Here is a 22284-nt window from a genome sequence, read left to right as displayed (position 1 = left end):
TCTGCGACTTATTATATTATCTATGGATTATATATCATTTTATGTTGGCACTGCAAACAATATAAGATATGTTAAACTATTTAGTAACCTCTAAAATCGAGTAATATTTGCTAAAAAAGGACTGAATAGAGATTTATAAATTATGTCATAGTAAAAATACTACACTGTATTACTAAGAATCTATCAAATATATACTGTGGTGCTAGAGTTAGCTAAATATTCTATGCTGCATCATTTTCAGTGTCTTGCCATCAAATTAAAGTGCAAAGGTATATTCAGTAGATAGATAGATAGATAGATAGATAGATAGATAGATAGATAGATAGATAGATAGATAGAGGGGTTAAAGTGAGGGGGAACGGGGTGGAACTGAGTTCCGCCACCTCTAATGGTGAGGTGGAACATTTTAACCTCCACATTGGCACTGAACAGTAATTCTCACAGAAAAGCATTCTAGTTTGCAGGGGGATGCCAAAAACCCTACCACTGGCCCTGTCTCTGCCAAGTGGGGGTAGGGGCGGTGGGGTAATTAGGTGGCATAGAGAAATTAGTTCCCCCACCTCTACATTACGACTTTATGCCCTGCATAGATAGAGAAATAAATAGATAGATAGATAGATAAAAAGATATAGATGTATCTACAGGCACAGATAGACAATCCCAGCCATCTGTTTCTGTTTTTATGTATGTAAAATGATATTTATAGGCTATTGTGGAAATGTGATTCGATTATGCGGCAGCAGTTCTTAAAAGACACTTCGTTTTACTCATGAAGATCTGACAGAGGTTTACCATCATCTGCATTATGTTGTTCTGTAAATGATGATAGAGATTTCTCTCCCTCTCCCACCAAAGACACATTTATTACATGTACATTATGCTTTTTCATCGCACAGATATATGTATATTGTATTTTCCACAAAGCAACCTAGGCACGTGCCTAGGGCCCAACAGGTCCTAAAGTGTCCCATAAAGATATCCTGGCCATCCAAAAGGTTCCCAGATGAGCACTGTGCGACTACCACGTGACATCACATGGACCTGCACACACACCCAGTCCCTTTGATGTACTTTGATTGGATAAAAAATATTTGGATACACAAAATGATCCCATCCATTGTATGGGGGCAGTCAGTTCACTATAAATGTGACACAAGTAATAAACCTACTTCCAAAATACCTAGAGCCTGAATCAGATGTGTACACAACGTGGATGTTTACGCAGCTGAACATTTATCTGTAGACTTTTCACTTGCCAAGGTACGTGCACCGTCTAAAGTCTATAGCATTATGGATAGTTGGAGGGAGGGGGGCCCCAAACTGATATTTTGCCTAGAGCCCCTTGAGGTCTAAATACACCTCTGATTAGCAGCATCTATCAAAGTAAGTTGTGCTTTAAGAAAAATATACAACATATTCAAAAACTAGAATTCCTTTAATAATATATCAATATAATTGATATAAGTATATAACTGGCTAACCACAGAATGAATAGCATGTTTTTTTTTTAACAATGACAGGAAGTTACAGTGTGTTTGATTAATGCTACCTGAAAGCACAAGACGTTTAGAAGACAAACATTTCTTAGCGGTCTTTGACCTGTAACAAAAATGGAGCTCAAAGTAAAAATAAGCCTATAAAAATTCAGTGCTATCACATAAAAAAGCACACTTTAATATTTTAGAAGTACATGATACAAAATAAACTGAAATATTTTGATATTTTACATACCAAATAAAAATATATTATCGCAAAGGTGAAATGAAACTTTTGGACTGTTTCACTTTACACTTGGCTAAATAGGAGTCATTCATTAAATTACTCCTTATAGATCTGCTTCCGTCTTGAGCCAATTTGGGAATTCTTCCCGCAGGAAGCAGCAGTCTGAAGTAAGTCTGGGAAAATATTCTGTTCTCTGCTTTCAACCTCAAATATCACATTCAGAAAAAGTGATGAAGAGGCAACAATGGAACTACATGTATTTTAGATTTTGGTTTAAATTGAAGCGTCCACTTGTAGTTTATTAATATTGGTCTACGAAAATTTCCTTTTCTGTATAGCTTCTGCTTTAACAGCCAGACTTCTTGCACAAATGGTGAGTACCACGATTAGTACACCCACCATGAAGGTGACTAGCGGCCATAAGAAGCAGTGCAGAAGAACGTTCTCATCATGGCTACGTTTAAGCAGCACATCCTCGGGCCTGAAAGAGAACAATAATACACAGGAGATCAGAAAGGGACTTAATGATACAAAATAAAAACCTCTACCATGCATGAGTCATCCTGTGTCATCAGTGTGTGTGTGTGTGTATATATATATATATATATATATATATATATATATATATATATATATATATATATAGTAAACAGCGGAGTCACTCACCAGTCTTGTAGCAGTGTAAAAGTATTTAATCGGGCAGCATGGCAGGATACAGGCATTATCGACATTTTGGTCGCCTCTGGGACCTTTGCCCTACACTGAACCACTTACATACTTTTTAATATAGCCAATTATCAATATTTAGGGTATAGCTGACGCCCTACATAAATAAGGGATAACCTACACAACACAAAAATCACCTTTTCTATTCAAATCCATTTCTATTTTCTGGAATTTAATAACAAGGGTTTTCCAGTTCTAAGAAGTTTCCCTTTCTTATGTATTAAAATCCCTATAAGGGTTTATGAGTAAATGTACGGCACAAGTGGCGCCTCACATCTGTTGTCTTTATACCTTTCAATAGTTTAACTATTTGCCCATGGTGAAACTGATGCAAGGCATGCTGGGATGTGTAGTTCATCAACAGCTGGAGGGCCGCTTATTGCCCAACCCTGTTCTACATGGATCAGTGGATTGTTCAAAGCACATATTGGTTACTGTCCTTGGGGGAAATTTATGACAACTAAAGTCAAATAGCTCTGACACATTGGAAACTAGGAGTATGTGAGTCATCCACTTAATACAAATTGCCTGATAAGCATTTACTGATTATTTGTGTTACCAATTACACAATATTAAGGTGTCACTTTATGTACTTAGAATTTATGTTTCTCTGCATCACCTTTGGCTCATATGTAACAAACTATGGATGGAGTTTGATTACCCTCTGTGGCTACTTAAATTGCCTGCAAATATTTAACCAATCAGAAGAGGGCAGTGCTAACATACAATTGTGGTTTCCTTGCTCTTCTAATTGTTAAAGAGGATTTAAAGTAAACACAAGGGGGAAATCTGGGGAGGGAAAATGCACTGCCTTATGCATAATGCCCTTATGTTCTTGTAAACTGTGTTATTACCATTTAATAAATTACCACATTAAATGGAAAACAACTGTCTCTTGGTCTGCACAAGGCTGTAAAGTCAGATGTTTCCTCAGTGGTGGAGCTGTAGCTGGATTTTCCATGGGTTTATGTAAATTCATTAGAGATCACAGATACCCAATCATAGCAGATGGAGAACATGGTATCCACTACAAAAGAATGGGGCAAGGCAGTAATTTGGCTCTTCTCCGTCTCCTCCCCCCCTGCGTGCACACGTGGCTATCACATTCAACACCCAGGGCATGTGACCCCCTAGCCTGCACATCAGATGTGATGACCCAGTGGACAACCTGGTAGCCGACAGCATACTCTTGGATGCAGCCACTGAACAATATATCTTTCTGTGTGTGCAGGTGACTGATAAATTGCTGCATCAGTCGTATTGGCTGAAATCCAGGCCGTCATGTGTACCCAGCCTAACAGTGGCATACTGATACATCATTTTAAAATCCTTTCCCTTGCTCAGACTGTCTTTGTCTGGCTCTCCATTCACCCCTTCATGGCTATCCCTTACTATCTGTCCCCCACTTCCCTACAGCCTTACACTAATTACATACAGATGGAGTCGCTCTCATTAGAGCGACTCCTGGCGATTCTATCGCCATGCGCCGTTCATCCGCCAGAGTCCAACAGTATGTGGCATGGGTACACGAGACGCTCGCACGCCCCACTCTGTGGGAAGCCCTGCAGTCATCTCACACTCCCTGTCTGTCTCCCCTGCTCACCTACATGTTCTGCCTGCTCCCTGTCTGTCTCCCTGAAGCGGAGACGGGCAGGTAAGCACCCTGTCCCCTTTTCCTGCCACCTTGCCGAGTGGGATGAGTGAGCGAGTGAGCTGCTCCCACGTCCCCATCCACTGGCCCACCCTCCGCCAGCTCTCACCAGCTAGGGGAATCTGCCGATCAGATTTCTGACCCTGTATTACAGTGGGCAATTTACATATGGATTAAGAGAATGAGCTGTGTCTGATACCAGATCACTCACAATGGTGACAATTCCAAGTCTTGGTTAGATGTCTGCAGCAATGTACTCCTGAGAGGCCCATGCATTTTTAAATGGTATTACCAGCTTTCTAAGACAGTCTGGTGACCTGAAAGCTGAACTTCCCATGCTGGGAAACAGTACTGTACTGGATTTCTCATACATGAAAACAAATGCTGTACTTATCTAATAATGTTCTGCATCATTATCCTCATCATCATATGCATCTCTGCCTAAGTTCATGCTGAATGCCTTCACGTTTGTGACTACAACCCTGTAGTGGGTATCATTAGATCATAATTACACGTGTGTGTGTGTGTGTGTGTGTGTGTATGTGTATTGTGGCACAACTAATGTTATAATGAATTCCTGCACTATATAGTACTTGAGATATTATTATTCCAAAACAGCATAATGCAAAAATAAAATAGCAAAGTACATACAGTAAAATATAGATCTTCAAATTGGTATAAAAACCTATATACTACAGTACTATAAATAGTACAGAGAAAAATCTATTGCAATAAGCATATAGTCCATACTTACTTTCTTGCTGCCCTTTCCGGCGAGAGGGCAGCCAGCTCGGGGGGGGGCTGTGGGGAGTGAAAAGGGGCGAAGCGGGGACGGAGCCACATGTGTGGCTACATGTTTGTGGCCAGAGTGCTTGTGTCAGTTTTAGCCAGGCTCACCGCCGTGCAATGCCATTTTAGACCCGCAGGGTGCCAGCGACAGGGGGTTGCGGGGTGCCAGCGGGGTGGTCGCGGGAGCCGGGCAGCTTTACGGGAGGGTTTCCCTTCTTTCCGGGGGGCCGGGAGGGGGACCCGATTTCCGGGACTCTTCCGGCCACTCCGGGAGAGTAGGCAACCCTGATATAGTCAGAGGAGTCAAAAGGATCACGACAATATAGATGACATAAGTAAGCTGGGCTTGCAGAGCACAATAAAGAACATATAAATGAAAAAAAAAATGTTGTATTAACTAGAACAATTTAGTAATTCCATAGGATTCAAAATATGTTAATTTTATGTATTTCTATTACTACTTCCTAATTACTTCAGCCATTTTGGATACTAAGCGAATATTCAGCGCACAGCCTATCAGTGCACTAGGAAATAATAACATCTTTGCTCATCATGGGCGGGATGTACGAAAGAAAAAATGTGGTTAAAAAACACAGTTTTTTAGGGTTTTTACCGCATTTTGAAATGCACTAAAGCCCCTTCTAAAAGGGCTAGGCTGCGGGGGGGTTACACCAGCTCTGGCGTAACCCCATAGAAGCCTATGGGCTTTTCTTCGCAGCGCTGCTGTGTGAAGGATCCAAAACAAATCCCTTCCAGCATGCCCCGTGGCCACCAGCTTCTCTTCGCATGCGCAGCTGGACTACCCAGTTAGAAACCAGATAGTCCAGACGGCTGTGGGGATCGCAAAGGGCAGCTCTTATTGTGAGAGCTGTCCTTTGCGCTGCTCACTGCATATATTAAATGCAAAGGACAGCTTTCCGATTACCTTTCCGGTAGTCAATCTACCCGTACTGTATGTCATTCATAAAATTCTGTGTTTAACCAGTGTAGCGTAATGTGACTCACGTACAGCAGTGCCCTTACACAAGTGTAACCTATGCTATCCAAAGCTGACACCCAGTAGCCAGTTTGTTAACTCCTCAGCACTCAGTCTGGCCTCTTCTTACTATATGACATTCCTACAGTAGCGTAAATCAGTGTAGCATAATGTGACGCACGGACAGCAGTGTAACCTGCAGGTATGGATACGCGGTTGTCTTTGCTGCTTTCACGGAACAGTGGCACTTCTCATTTGCCTCACATGCACGCTTTCCCCATTCTCTGCGAAAGTACTGTATATTCACTCACTTATCCCCTACAACGAGCGTAATGAGATACACCTCTATGCAATAGTATTTTTGGAAAAAAGTGTCTATCTAGCAAACTAAACAGTACAAAAATGTAAAGTAGTTATTGCGCAACAGTGCATTTCAATGGACACTTCACACACACAATCTGGATTATTTTACTATAGCATTGCATTGGACATCTGACGCATGCGCAGTGGTGATTTTAAACAGCAACATCTGGTGGATGATCAGTGTTATTGCACCTACTCTGTAAAACTATATGCCAAACGCCAAGCTGTGCTACTTATTGCGCTGCCTTGTGACTAGGCATGCTGTGGCGAGTTTGCGGGCCAAACACCATAGGCAGACTAGATGAGTGTGGCTCCATCTGTAACTGTCACATTTTCAAACCTGTTGCATTCATTCCTACTATAGATCCACAGGTTGTCTGTAAAACATGAACTGTTGGTAGATCTTGGGGGCATGTTTGGCCTCCCCTGCACTAGTGTGTATGGGACTTTACAATAAAAAAGATTGTTAGAAAAAAGAAAAGTTATGGAGACAACTATAAAAGCCTGGGGAGAGATATTGTGATGAGAGATAAAATGCCAACCAATCAGATTCTAGTTGTCATTTTTCAAACAGAGCCTATAAAATAACATTTAGAAGCCAATTGGTTGGTACTTTAACACTCTCCACGGTTTGATTAATCTCCCCAATAGTATCGGGTGGCATTCCCTGACGTACAATAAATATAGTTAAATTGCCTGTTAGCATTGAGGGTTTAACTTTATTTTTGTTTTACTGTGGATTCTGACAAAACAATGGGGGTTATTCTAGTCCATTCTTTCTGACAAAATCCTTCTTAGATGGACAAAACCATGTGCACTGCGGGTGGGGCAGATGTAACATGTGCAGAGATAATGATTTGGGTGGGGTTTTTCTTCAAAGTGAGATCTATATTGAAGTGTAAAATTATGCAGTCAGTATTTTCCCTGCACAGAAACAAAATAACTCACCCAAATCTAATTCTCTCTGCACATGTTACATCTGCCCCCCTGCAGTGCACATGGTTTTGTCCATCTAAGAAGGATTTTGTCAGAAAGAATGAACTAGAATAAACCCCAATGTCTGCTTTGGTGTTTCCCTGTAAGGCACACTGCATACACACTACTGCCAGAAGTGGACACAACTACATACAGATTTTAGGAAGAAGTGTGACAAGGATATATAATTGTGTATGGCAGCCAGAACATACAGAGTGGCTATTTATAGCTAACCTAATGCCACAAGCAGCAGCTCACCCAAACACACCAACATGAATGTGGGAATAGGTACAGAGGGGATGAAGTTTAAAAATAAAATAATAATTTGGTTTATCACTCACTTGTGCAAGGAAGCACATACTCATATAGATAAGAAAACAGGATACTTAATGAAGAATAACATTATATAAGAATGCCAAACAAATGTAAAATACAAAGCTGTACCAAAAGAAAATCCATTTTATTTTTGACAATGGGGGAGATTCTGGTTGCTCGCTAAGCAGTGCTAATTCGCAGTTTAGCAAACCATCTAACAGCGTCCACCGGGCGCGGGGAGGGATCCTGCAAGCCTGCCACAAAACTGCAACTAGGACTAAATCGCGCCCCTAATCCACATTTGATGAGCAAGGAACATTGCAAGCGTTTGATATCTCATATGTTACATATTAAAGTATACATAAGGAATACAGCCTGGCAGATAAATATATTTTATTGTTTGCTATGATTCCAAGACGTGGAGGAAAATTCAGACCTGATTGTGCAGCTGCAAATTTGCACAACGGACTATTATAGATAGACTGCGCTTGCGTATGGCCTGCAGTATGCCTGCGTGAGGCCGTGCTGCGATGAAGTGCTGCTACTTTTTCCATTTGCAAGGGGAGTGGCAGGAAATAGGCATGTGTGGGTGGAAACCAGAAGGCGTGCCTAGGAAAACGCTAGGCAAAATTGATTCCGCTGTGTGAATAAAAATTTGTGGGCATCCAACTCACAACAGTACCTGGTAAGGCAACCATCTTGGAAGACAGCACATATGCAGGTCTCTGAGTACATGGGGACTGCTCACAGAGACTTCTCTAATGCGTATGTTCAATTCTCTGGGAAAAAGGCAACAACACAGAAGTACGGAGTACAAGTAGGTGCAGGGTGCGCTGTGTGGGTCTCTTCTAGTGTGTAACCCACACTCTGCACCCATTGTAGATAAGCTGCTGGTACAAATGCAGAGTTGAATGGAAGTTTGTAGAGCAGATCTTGAGAGTTTTCACACTGTTCCCTTTCGGAAACAATCTTAAACTACTACATGTGCAACTACCATTGCAGCTCAATAGCCATAAATGGTCTGTAGTAAGGCATTCTTATTTAGGTATTCACTGAGGGGTTCTCAATGATACGGTGTCTTCTGTAGAACTAGGCAGAAGGGTAAACATTCACCAAGGAGAGGGCTGGTGCAACTGCACACAGCTATGAGAAACAGACCTTGTACAGAGATGCCTAGGTGACTCTGAGGTCTGTTTATTTACATAAACAGCCAGGGCAGTAGAGGACTATTAAATAACAGAATGAGGGGATTCCAGCAGGTTCTGGCAATGATAGATGAATATATGTTCAAATAAATATAAAATATCTGAAACATTGCATTCAGAAATCTAGAATTTGTATATTATGCAATGAATGCTTAGAATATTGATAGCACCGTACCACTACAACATCTTCTCTTTGTGCAAGAGGATCAATATAAAATATACTCCTTTGTATCACTACTCGAGGGAAAATCTAAATGCTAGTGCAGTGGTTCTCAAACACCATTTCCAGGTCACATGACAGGTGCACTCATTACTCACTGACACATTTTAAAAGATGCACAGGAAGAGCTAATTATTTCACTTTATTATTTGTGAATCTGCCAGCTGCTTCTCCTACAGCATTTCACTGGGAATGTGATGCTTGCCTCTGATGTCACATGCAAGTAACTGAGGATGTCACCCCCACATCCGCCAGCTAAGGGCAGAACCAGCGAGGAGGGGAGCTTAAAAAGATTACTATCAAGAATATTTGTTCATTTCAACTAATGTCACACCTCTTTGAGAGTTAACAACTTGATACATCAGTCTCAACCTACATGAATAATTTCCTTTTTTTCTCTAGCACAGTGGGGTCCAAACTTTTTGCGACAAGGGCCAGATTTGGTGAAGTGTAAATGTGTGGGGGCCGACCATTCAGCCTGACATTCTTTGAATCATTAATCACATCAGAATGGTCCCCCACTCTGCCCCATTCACTGTATGTCCCCCAGCCTGCCCCTCCTTCACTGTATGTCCCCCATTCAGTGTATGTTCCCCACTCTACACCCATTCACTCTGTCCCCCAGCCTGCCCGCCTTCTCTTAATGTCCATCAGTGCCTCCATTCATTGTATGTCCCAAAGCCTGACCCTCCTTCACTGTATGACTCCCATTCACTGTATGACCCCCATTCACTATGTACCCCACTCTGCCCCCATTCACTGTATGTCCCCCAGCCTGCCCCTGCTCCCCATTCTATGCATGGCCATCACTGCCTCCATTCACTGTATGTCCCCCAGCCTGACCCTCCTTCACTGTATGTCCCCCACTCTGCCCCCTCCCTTCTCTGTATGTCTGTATGGGGAAGGAGAGACAAAGCAGGCACTGCAAGGACAGGAGATGCTTGGGCTCCGATGCTAACCTCCTCTGCTTTGCATGTTATGGGAGCAAGCTTCCCCCTTGCTGCCCCCCTCCCAAAACACTGCTGTCACTGATTGTGGAGTAGGGTGATATATATTTCGCCCCCCATGCCACGGGTACCTGTTGTGCCGTCTGGGGAGGAAGGGGTGTCTATTCCGGAATCTGACAGGAGCCCGCGCGGGTACCTGTCCTGCGACGCTTTGTGTATAAACCTGGTGGCGGCGGCGGGGGTCCCTGCACTGCAGTGAATGATAAATAACAAGCTCTATACGGCGGCGCGGGAAGTGCTTCTATTTTGAAAACACTGGCCGCACGCTGATTCAGCCAATCAGCGTGCGGCCAGTGTTTATTCAAAATAGAAGCACTTCCCGCGCCGCCGTATAGAGCTTGTTATTTATTATTCACTGCAGTACAGGGACCCCCGCCGCCAGGTTTATACACAAAGCGTCGCAGGACAGGTACCCGCGCGGGCTCCTGTCAGATTCCGGAATAGACACCCCTTCCTCCCCAGAAGGCGCAACAGGTACCCCCCCACACACACACACCATGGCACTGGGGCGCCCCCACCCGACTCGCCTGGGGCGCTCCGGTGCCTTGCCCCGGCCCTGTATATACGATTGCAGCAGCAGGGGTAGGATGCCAAACACATGTGACTGTGGCGGCCGGCACCTCCTCACTGCAGCAGACACCAAGGTAAAGGCGCGCTCGCCGGGTCCCCACCTTTAGTGTCTTGTGCTGTGCTTCCCACATCTGATGCTCTGCACGCTTCCAGTTGGAGGCTGCGGGCCACTTGAAATGACAGCACGGGCCACATTTGGCCCACGGGCCTGACTTTGGACATGCCTGCTCTAGCATGCTTGAGGAACATCATGACATCACAACCACCTGATACAGGTATTACAGAGGTCTGTGTATAATCAACTTTTTGTTAAAATTAATAAGTGGTCATTTAACCAATCCAGAATGAACTACCATGGATACAAGATTGCAGCACATGACCCAGAAATGGAACAAGGGAACTCTTGGCTTTGCTCAACTGAACAGTGGTATGAGGGATGAATGTACTACAGAGGTTTTATCTGCAATTTTTGAAGCCTTGTAATTGTCTTCACCAACCTGAGGTCTCACAATGAGACAAGGACTCGTTAAAAACAACAGCTGTTTGGTCTCGGAGACATTTGTTAACCTTAACAGCCATCTACCAATATCTCAACCCCAGTCAGGTCTATATACTTGTATGTTGTTGCATCAGAGAGTGAAGCAGAAACCACCCTCTCTCAGATTGATGCCTTCACTCATGCAAAAACAACCAAAGTCCATAAAATGTAGCCGATTATTTGAATCAAAGTATAGATCAGAAAAAGATGAGGCACATGCATTATGAGAATATATTACTACGATTTGTATTAGTTGATCTTCTTTGTCCTTTTTCTATCTAAGCTATAAAAGTTCCCTTTCAAAATTATAATTTTTTTTTTTTTTTTAGGCGCTAGGTCTAGGATTAAAATCTAAAACACTAGAATTCTGTATAAAATGGCTACTGCAAGATTACTTTCTGACAGAAAGCAGATGTAGGAAGCTGTTTGGTCTGTGTTGTTTTCTCTTTTTTCTAATTAGATATGGAAGATATTAAATTGTCCACAGAAGTGGAATTGTGTAACTGTAGCAACAGATAATTTGCTGACTTACATTCTAGGACGTGAAGGTATAATGAAAAGCTGCTGGAAACTTACACGTGATGTTCAGAAAGAACAAATAAACAACAAACCTATACCATTAGAACATAAAAAACACACACTTTCCAATTTTGACAATATGTACAGTAACTAAGATTTTAGAACAGACAAAATGCCATATAATGGAACCTTGTTATATCTGATTGTCAACTAAATGCGAATAGCACAATAATGATTTAGGAGTATACGTGTATTTATTCCACACAGTGTATGTCTGTTATATGTGCCCAGCTAATGACGGATGTATTATTTATCATCATGACTTATTGATGTGCAGTAATGTAGCTGTGCATTAAAGAAGGTCGATACAGAATGACAGACACCTAATTATTGATATATGGAACTGCAACAGTATGTGAAAGTGGCAATCACTTACACTACAATAATAATTATTTATAAACAAGCCAATTCATTTAAAAGGTTCATTTCAATTTGCACTATACCTCAGGGACTAACTTAAACATACCTACAGAATCAGACATTCATAACAATTACAGTGTTGGATTAAGATTTTTCAGAAGCACAGGGAAAATAGTTTGTGGGGGACTTCTGAAAATTACTTTTCTGGGGGTGCTGCATGCAAAATGTATGGTGGTGTCAGGGGCGTAGCTAAGGGTTCATGGGCCCTGGTGCGAAAGGTCAGCTTGGGGCCCCCCTACATACAACAAAATTAAAATCTCGGTCTGTCCGTTGTGACAAGGGTATAACTACTAATGTTGTAGTAGATCCTACCTAGAGGCAATCAAGTTGGAGGTCAGAGTCCAGATAGAAGAGCAGTGTTGCACTAGCCCTGCCATCCTCTGGTCACCTGCTAACTAAGGTTTTACCTATAGTAACCACCTTTCCCAGATGGATTAGGTCTACCTGGTTCTCAGATGCCCCCAGGACTTATTATGGACAAGGAGACTATCAGAGGCTGGGCAAGGAAAGTTTTTGGAGTAGACAGGGACAACAAAGGATTAGGTATTGGCTGGAGCATACCAGTCTACGACTGGCAAGGGACCACTGCGGCAGATGGTACATACTAGCAACTCTGTACTGGAGATGTAATGTAATCGTTCAAGTACTGGATAGGGAAACTGCAGACTGGACTCACTGTAGTAGTCTTTCCGATATAGGGCGCCGGGCGGTCCTGCTTCTGAGTCCTGGCACAGCCTACACGTGCTGTGTGATGGCGCGGAAGCGGTGGGAGAGGGAGGGGGAGGTTGGAGCCCGCGTGCGTCGCCCTGACGTCACGCGGCAAGGGCTCCCCTTCCTATTGGCTGCCTGCGGCTGGGGACGGGACACGGTGGCCGTATCTGAGCTGTGATTGGCTGCCGCTGCGGCCAATCACAGCTCAGATACGGCCACCGTGTCCCGTCCCCAGCCGCAGGCAGCCAATAGGAAGGGGAGCCCTTGCCGCGTGACGTCAGCGCGACGCACGCGGGCCCGCAAAGCAGCACTGGGAACGGGTGCGTTCGCATCCCTCTTCCAGGCCAGTGGCGGGGGTTGGGCCCCCCTGGCTCAGGGGCCCGGTCGCATCTGCGACCGCTGTGATCCCTGAAGCTACGCCACTGGGTGGTGTAACCTACAGTAGCTGACCAATAGGAAGCAGAGTACTGTATATTGGTAACACAAGGAATTGTGTAATGTGTGTCAGTCGCAATGATATCAGTCTCCAGATATAAAAAAAAAAAATGGATGAGTATGAATTAAAAAAAAATCTATATGAGAAAATGCGCAATTGATATACAGGTTGAATCTCCCATATCCAATATTCCAAAATACTAAATTTAGCACAACTGAGATAGTGATATCTTTTATCGCTAATGGTTTAATGTGCAAAGTCTGTTTAATGTACAAAATTATTAAAATACTGTATAAATATACTTTTAGGATGTGTATACGACACAAATGCAGTATGTGTTTAGACTTGGGTCCCATCACAAATATTCCAAATTATGGAAAAATCTAAATACTTATGGTATAGTAGACTCAATCTGTCCTGTAATACTCTATGATAGTGGTTCCCAAACCTTTTTAAACCAAGGTGCCTTAGAATATTAGAATATTTTTCACCGCACCCCTAAGTCAAATTTATCTTGTTGATAAATTTCGAAAAAAACATTAAATCAAGTAAATTGTGTTTATATGTCATCCTTAGGATCAATTATGTAATGAGGAACCATATTTGCCCACATGTTTCATGATTGGTGGCCACCAACTCTGGTTTTGCCTATTTCTTTGCCCATAAAGATTATGAATTTGCCCTAGACCACCAATCGAAGGCACCCCTGCAAGTGTCCTGAGGCACCCCAGAGTGGCACACAGTTTGGGAACCACTGCTCTATGTGGTGTGGTGAGGTGATTCAAAAGTTCGGCATGACAATGGTCAACATACATTTTTAAAAATCTTTGACAGCTTTATCATCAATTACCATCCACATGGCCGACGATTGGGAATAGTATCCTTGCCCAAAGCATGGCATGTGAAGCAAGCCCACAAAAGGTACAGGTTTCCACTCATTTTACTTAGATATGGTGATACAAGATGACACCAACAAAAAAAACTTGTTCTGACCATTTTCACGTCGACCTATTGATCCTGCTGAACATTAGGGGTAGACCTATTCGCTGTCTATATTTTTACTCTAGATCCATTGAACCACACCTATTTTATTAGACCAAACAAATTTTGAGAAAAGGGTGGAGCAGAGAGATACCTGGTTTTCCACAGATGTATTTTAGGACTATTGCTCATCCCTGCAGATAGCAGTGAAGTTTTCAGTTGTCCAGCAGTCATGCAATTTTACGCATCAAAAGGAGCAATATTAAATGTGTAGAGTTTACACAGCTTGGAGGGAATTAGAATCCCTATATATTTTATCTGAGATGTATTTCATCAGTATGGAGATACAAGTTATCAGGTGTGTGTGAGACATGGAAGGTTTTAAGATTTATCTTTATTGAGCTTATAGCCTGCAAAGGACTCAAGAGTAGGTAGAAAACACTGGCTATCACTGGGGTTGAGGAGACCAGATCTGAAAGGAGAAAGAGCATGTCATCTAGAAAGTGTGCAATGGTCAATTGAACCATGCCAACTGAAATCCAATGGAATGAGGGTTGATTACGTAAAGCGGTTTCAACATTTTATACTGCAATTGCAAAAAGTATTAAGGACAATGGGCAACCCTGTCTGAAAGCTTGTATAAAAAGGATTCTGAAAATGTAATCGCCACAGTATGCTCCTTGTCCAAAAATCTCGTCATATAGCTGATGTTCATTTCTAATGTTGGCCAACTCCTGTGAGAGGGCTGTGACTTGCTCCTTAAGCAATGGGCCCATTGGGTTTTCTAAAGTTTTGCACAACATCTCACCCAAAGAAACCAAGTATAAAAAAAGTAAATGTGTATTATGTATGGAACGATGCACAGGAATAAAGTCTGACAGTTTAGGTTTTGGCATTGCATTCAATAAAATTATTTTTATATGATCCATTCACATAGATCATAGAACCACTGCAACAATTATATACTCTCTGTGGAGTTTGTTCTCCTTCTTGCCAAAGTAAGCTGAGGGTAGCAGGGACTGTGTTAGGGGGGGGGGGGGGGGGGGAGAAGTGCTGTAAGCACAGTAAGGCAGGGGGGGGGGGGGGCAAAGCAAGCTGTGGACAGCAAAGGGAGGGACCCAGAGTGAGCCAGGGGCAGACACAGCAATGAGCTAGCATATATGTATGTATGTATGTATGTATGTATATATATATATATATATTATTTATAAGAGAGCAGGGGTAATGCGCATTCGGGGGATGCAGCAGTTGTTATCAATGGAAAGGAGGACAGTGGCAGTGGCGACATGGGAAGGGGGAAGAGAGGCTGCTGGTGCAGCATTGTGGTAGAGGAGGAGTGGCGGCTGGTGTAACAGTGCAGGACAGGGGACACAGTGGCGTCAGTGTGGAGGAGGAGCGGTGGCTGGTGACAGGAAGAGCTGGCACAGTGTCAACTCGTAACGCCCTACAGCTCCAGCACCCGGCAGTAGCTACGTCCCACTCCTCCTTCCAGCAGCTCCTTCTTGCAGTTCCGGCAAGCAACAGCAGCTATTTTTCCCCGGCACCCAACAGCTTCATCCTCCCTCCTCCTCCCGGCAGCAGAGCACCAGCATCTCTGGCCCTCCCTTCTCCCGCCAGCAGAGTACTGACCAGCAGCTCCGTCCACCTCCTCCTGGCAGCAGCAGCTCCATCCTCTGGTTGCAGATAATATGTACACTGTGTACATATTATGTACCAGCCGTTTGCGGTGGCTGGCTGCAGCTTTCAGCTCCCCGGGTGCGTGACCCACTAGCTCCCCCACTAGTTACAGCTCTGGGTTGGGTTTGAAATATGACAGGAGCATATTGGCTGGTAGCTTATCACTTTCCACTCTCGCAGAGTTGTAGAAGAACATTTTTTGCAGACAATTAGTCTAACACTGCTTTTAAATAGATTGTTGAGGTGAAAATCCGGTTAGGGAAAGGACTTGCAATAATTAATGCATGATTTAATGACATAAATGATAATTGCTTGATCGAAACATATACATGACCAAGGCAAAAATAAAACAATCTATATCTAAAAGTTTTCTATTGAATACATGAAATGAAACTATTTCATTTTCTTCTTGAAGTTCAGTAAGAAGGAAAATGCTTTGTCCAGTCAATACTTGGAAAGATCACAGAATCGGGCAGAACGTCAATACAATACAATACAATGACAATATTAACATGTCATAAAACGGTGTTGGAAACTGTAATTATTACGGTTTATATTATAAATTATAATATGTGATACCAAGTCAATTTTTATGCATTTTGATAGAAAAATTAAATTGAAAAAATAAGTTGACCCAAGATAAAAGCAGTGCATCACTAAGGTGAACTATATATTTTGGACTATGGAGAACTTTTTGTTTATTGCAAGTATAACAGTTTTCACATATAGTGAAATATTCAGACTCACATTTATATAAAAATTTAAATATTGTTACAATTAGTCAACCTGTTCATCACTTTCAGCAACCAGAGGGGAAATAGTATAAAATGTCCTTATGGGAGAGAAATGGTGTCGGAACAAGTTATGTTATCCAGCTACCCCAATGTATGACTGCACCAGTGTGTGTTAATGACAGGGGAACAGTGTGCCTCACTCTATTTCAGTGTTGCTATCTACAAGATAGCACATCGTTATACTGGTCAATGTATGAATGGTCATTAGCACTGACTGGCCTGGAACCGTCAGCTATCAATTTCAACAGCTGTGGGTACTGTTGCCCTTTCACCACAACAGGGAAAACTTGGTCCCTGGCTGTGGCTGCTGTTGGCTCCGGGCTGCAGGGGAGATCTTCCGATGCTATTGAGATTTCACACATGCCCTGTGGAGCTGGCCGGGAGTGCTCTAGCAGGGATCTCCCGTCAGGGGAGATTTCCCTCCCCCACTTCGGCATCTGAGATGTTTATACATCTTGGTGCTGCTGCTTCCTTCTACACCACAGTAAATGTGTGAAGAAGGATGTGCTATACCCACTCTACACCTCCCCCAGAATCTAAATCATGGTCCCATGGTCCCCAAAGTCCTCTGCAGCTCTCTACTTGGCCATCCAATGACAGAACACAAGTATGTGGACCGAGGGGGACTTGATGACAGGACAGGATGATATCTGCTGACAGGATTCACCCCTCCCAATATATAATGCCTGCAATTACTGCACAGTATAGCAGGGTGTGCTAGGATTATGCAATTGTGTGGCCATGCTTCTCATCCCTTCAACCTCTGTAAGTATCCTTTTACTTATAGAAACACATTCACTATCTCCAAAAGACAAGTGAGAGCATACCCTTCAACATCTAATGGCCAAAAATCGGTACACATTTGGAAGGAGCGTGGGCACTGGAAAAAGGGAAGGCCATGTGTAAAATGGGCATGTTTTAACACTGACCAGAGAGCTGCTTTCGTTAAATGTTCTCAAACTGGGCTTGCATTCTACAGCAATCCGGACCAGCCGGTCACCCGCTCGCTCCGGCTGCTGCCGAAGTCGGGTCGCAGATGCCTGTGGTCTTGGGACAGAGAGTGTTCGGGTCTGGTCGGGACTCGGGAATCTTTTGCAGGTCCGCTGCTGAGAGGCAGGGTGGGTGGAGTGACGATTGGCCATCTTAGCTGTCACTCAGGAGCAGAGGCTGGGCTGCAGTTATGGCCCCCATACATTAGGGAACCGGGCAGGAGAAGACACTGCAGAGGCGCAGCACCAGCAGAGGGAGAACAGGACTTAAAAAATAAAAATAAAGCCCATAGTGAATGGGCAGCCACTGATTGCATTTTTATTCCCCCTCAAGCAATTTTTTCTAGCAGCACTATATTTTTAATTAATGCTTTCATTGCTTTTATTGTCTATATTATTAAATGTGTTTCTGTTTAAACTATAATACCATTGGCACCCCAGTTGCTTATTTTATACCCATTTCTTGTTAAAATTGTTTATAAGATTTTAGCACAGTGTACGCCTTTTTTTTTCTTACTGATTGGCTGAGACCTCTCTCAGCCAATTGTGATTGGCTGAGAGAGGTTTCAGCTAATGAATGGCTTCCCATTCATTTGTATGCGGGGTTTTTTTTTAAAGTCCTGTTCTCCCGCCGCTGCAGTCTTCTCCTACGCCCCCCCCCCACCCCATGCTCCCGCTGCTAGTCACCCTTGAGAGCAGTGGACCGAACGCCGCCTCCCGGCGCACTGCGCTCTTATTGGACGCGGTGCAAGCCTCGCTCTGCAGCCGGTCCTTCTTTCCCAGTGTATCCTCCAATAACACAACCACTTATGATTGGCTGCCACTGTGTACCTCAGAGGCGGGTTCCTGATCGCAAAACTGTATATTCGGTACATATTTATTTACCCGGTAGACCGTGAAAAAAAATGGTATTGTACCTGCTAAATCGGTGCAGTTAGAGGGTATGTAAGGCCAATTATGGTGGCCATTTTGTTGAAGCCAAAGTTTACTAAATCATAGCACAGAACACAAAACCCACAAAAATGGGTAACTATCTAACAAGTTACATACTTTAGCACATGACAAGAGGCACAGGCTTCCTAAATTTGAGGACATGGTCACACAATATTGGGTAGTACATAGGTAGTGCTATGTCTCCATTTTGCTTCCATAAAAATACATCATTGATGCTTTTAGTACATATGATTATGTAGTACAACTTGTCATCTTACAGCTGCCCAGGATTCAGCACTAAAGTCCTATTCAGAGCGACAGATCCCCCAATTCAAGATTATAGGGTGTTTGCATCACATGCTGTGTTTTGGAATCACATAGAAAGAGTGTACAATCACCTTGATCCTTTAGCGATGTCAGTCACTACAGTAATTAGTTCCCAAATCCTCTATTTTTTTCCTTATTATCTATGAGATTTAGAAAGTAAGAAGCTGAAAAGGTCACATCTGTTGTATTTCACAGCAAAGTAGGCTTTGAATTCAATAACAAAATCTGCTAAATTCCATTTGTCTATATTCCATATGAAAGCATATAAAAAGAAAAAAGTGCAATCCAATTAAAATAAAATGCTGATGATATGCCCTCAAAGTAACACAGGTCACCATTACGATTTTGGGCGGGGGGCAGTCAATGTTGGCTGCTATTTCCGAAAAGGGAAATAGCGGCCGCCTTGTCAACGCTGCCGTTACCGAGAGCATTGAAGGCGGATTCCGACAAAACAGCAGTGGGAACTGACAGAGAAGTATCCCAATGAGCATACAACTAAGTGCATGAAAGAAGCCACCATTATTATCACCAGTACTTCAGCAGCCCATACACGCTGCTTTGTGGGCGTGCTTTCCGTGCTGTACTAGCACGGATCACATTGCATTGCATTGCATGTGCATCCGTTGTGCATGCAATGCGATGAAACCTAAGTACAAAAAGTATGTGCAAGCACATACTTTTTGTACTGTTCGTTGAGGTGCCGCGGGAGCGCACACCTCAAAGTACACATCGGGTCAGCACTCATAGCAGCGTGTATGGGCTGCTTTTCACCTACATTACCTCTTGCTAGGTGCCGGAGGTCACAGAATTTGAAGATCAATATGCATATTAGGGCGGAGTGAAAAAACTGAAATTGAGAAATTCAAAATCGGCTAGTGTGGAAAAGTTGTGACTTGACTTGAATAAGAAACGTGCAAAAGCTTTTTGATCTGAGTCAACATCTTCTGTTCTGGCAAGAGGCCTGAAGTTTCACTTTTTTGGTGAAAATGACGAAAACTATGAAGATGCTCCGACCTAGTTAAAATTATGTCAGGATGTCTTAGAGTGGTTCATTAATATACTTTAGCATAGTAAAAGAGAGTACGAGATTGTCCTAGTGCAAAGTGAATGACTTTGGTGGGAGAAAAAATCCCTAATAATTGACCCATTTTCATGGTCACAATTGTAAATATTGTGTGTTTTCTCCTGAACGTGTTTATAATAGAAGAAGCACAAATACTCTAAATGGAATTTCGGTGACACTGTGTGAAATATAACACTGCATAATAGCCCTTAATCAGAGCTGATCCCAGTACAAATTTGTTCTCAAAATGGGCAAAACAAATGCTGCATTGCAGGTGGGGCAGATGTAACTTGCTGAGAGAGTTAAATTTGGGTGGGGTGTGTTGAAACTGAAATCTAAATTACAGTGTAAAAATAATGCAGCCGGTATTTACCTTGCACAGAAACAAAATAACTCACACAAATCTAAAGGTGGCCATACATCTACAGATCGATTGTCAGATTGGGCCGGTTCGAACAAACAGCTGGTAATATCTGAATGACAGTTTTTCAGCATTTCAAAGCAAATGGTCAACTGTCATTTGCTCTCATCTTTTACCAGGATTTTGTTCCAACCAGACAGATCGGACAATAAATCTGTAGACGTATGGCCACCTAAATCTCTCTGCACATGTTACATCTGCCCCACCTGCAGTCCAGCATTTTTTTGCCCATTTTGAGAACAAATTTGTACTGCGATCAGGTCTGATTAAGGGCCACTATGCAGTGTTATATTTCACACAGTGTCACTGAACTACATGAAATTGGATTTATGCTGCTCTCTTTACAGTGCATATACAAAGATAGACAATCCTGTGTATATAAATAAGAAATAACTGTTGCAGTCTGTTATTGAAAAACAGTAACTGTTACAATAAGTATTACAAGTCACAGTGTAAACTGTCTAATGTATCATTTTACATATCACTTCTGTTTATTGATAGAAAAACAGTGTTGCATCCCCTATACTGGGAACATGATTGGGCTGCATTACAGCATATAATTATGCCAAAGATAAGCCAATATATTAACTGTTAAATACGTTGAAGTGTATTATGATGTAATAAATTGTAAGCTTGCAGCAGGGCCCTCTAACCCCCAAGTCTGTCTGTCATTACCCAGTTTGTTTTATCACTGTCTACTATTGTAAAGCGCAACGAAATCTGCTGAGCTATATAAGAAACTGTAAATAAATAAATAAACAAATACATCTAATGTTTAGGGGGAAAAAACAAGAACATTGATTCAAAAAATAACAGGTTAATCATTCTATGAGTGGTGTCCAGCAGTACATATATGCCAATCACTGTGTTCATTTCTAGGCAGCAGGGCCGTCTTAACAGCAGTGTGGGCACCTGGGCAAAGCAATGCACTGGGGCCCTTACCAATTCTCCCCTCCTAGGGGTGGGGGGTGGTATCAGCAGCAGCTTTGATGTCCCACGGGTGGCAGGGGGTGCTCTATCTTCCATTCAACATGTAGGACCTGGAGCAGTAACTTCTGCTAATTACTCCTTTACTGCACAGGTGGTGGGAGGGAGAACACTAACGTGTGGAGGGGGGCACTGAGCTGTATGAAGGGTTCCTTGTAAATGACTTCCAGGGAGGTAGGGGGTGTTTTATACACAGGGGACGGGCTTAATATTCGTCATTTTCCGGTGGAAGGGCAGCTTGTTTGACTGCAGATATCGCCATTATCTGGAAATAGATTTCTTAGCCTATTATAAAAACCTAGAGTCTCAACTTTCAGGAGGTGCTGGGAACTTGGGTATCAGAGATCAGGAGCCAGAGCAATCCATTGACAAAAATATAAAACTACACCAGACGTTTGGAGCTGGAGCAGGGACCGGCTGCTTGAAGGCTGATATCTCTGGTTCTGGGCATGATAGAGACAAGCCGCTAGTGTCAGAGAGAACCTGAGAAATATGACTGGAAATTGTAATTAACAGGTCGGATGTGGACTGCTGCTTTGAAGTTGGATATCTGCAGTTCCCCAGGGCCGATTTTCAAAATTCTGGTATCCCTGGAAAAAGGGGATCCTCAGCTACAACATAGAGCCCTTATATGCCTGGGGCCCCTGGGCAAGTGCCCATTAAGCCCATACAAAAAGACAGCCCTGCTAGGCAGGATTGATCAGCAATACTTATTACAGCATAATGCACTTTAATGTATTTAACTGTTAATATATTGGCTTATCTTTGGCATAATTATATGCTGTAATGCAGCTGCAGGTGGGGCAGATGTAACATGTGCAGAGGGAGTTAATGTGGCCATACATCTACAGATTTATTGTACGATCTGGCTGTTTGGAACAAAATACTGGTAATGGATGCTTTGAAATG

At 42.8% G+C, this 22284-nt stretch overlaps 1 protein-coding gene across 2 annotated transcripts in view; it reads right to left on the bottom strand.

Moving 5' to 3' along the window:
- Positions 1–1416: 1416 nt before the first annotated feature.
- KCNMB4 (potassium calcium-activated channel subfamily M regulatory beta subunit 4) overlaps positions 1417–22284 on the bottom strand; it is a 93957-nt gene continuing 73089 nt past the window's right edge. The window contains exons 3-4 of one of the 2 annotated variants that reach the window (XM_083182543.1): positions 2122–2203; positions 1417–1599 (exon numbers count right to left, since the gene is read on the bottom strand). In XM_083182543.1, the coding sequence (XP_083038669.1) occupies positions 1585–1599; positions 2122–2203 (97 nt within the window). In that variant the 3' untranslated portion in view covers positions 1417–1584. Of the gene's footprint in view, positions 2204–22284 lie in introns of both variants that reach the window. The other variant, XM_083182542.1, reaches the window with a different exon arrangement.

The sequence above is a fragment of the Crinia signifera genome, chromosome 4 (assembly GCF_055691185.1).
Source record: "Crinia signifera chromosome 4, ASM5569118v1, whole genome shotgun sequence".
In the NCBI taxonomy this organism is placed as follows: Eukaryota; Metazoa; Chordata; class Amphibia; order Anura; family Myobatrachidae; genus Crinia; species Crinia signifera.
Note: the sequence above shows the minus strand (reverse complement) of the source record. Positions and strands in the feature narration are given on the sequence as shown.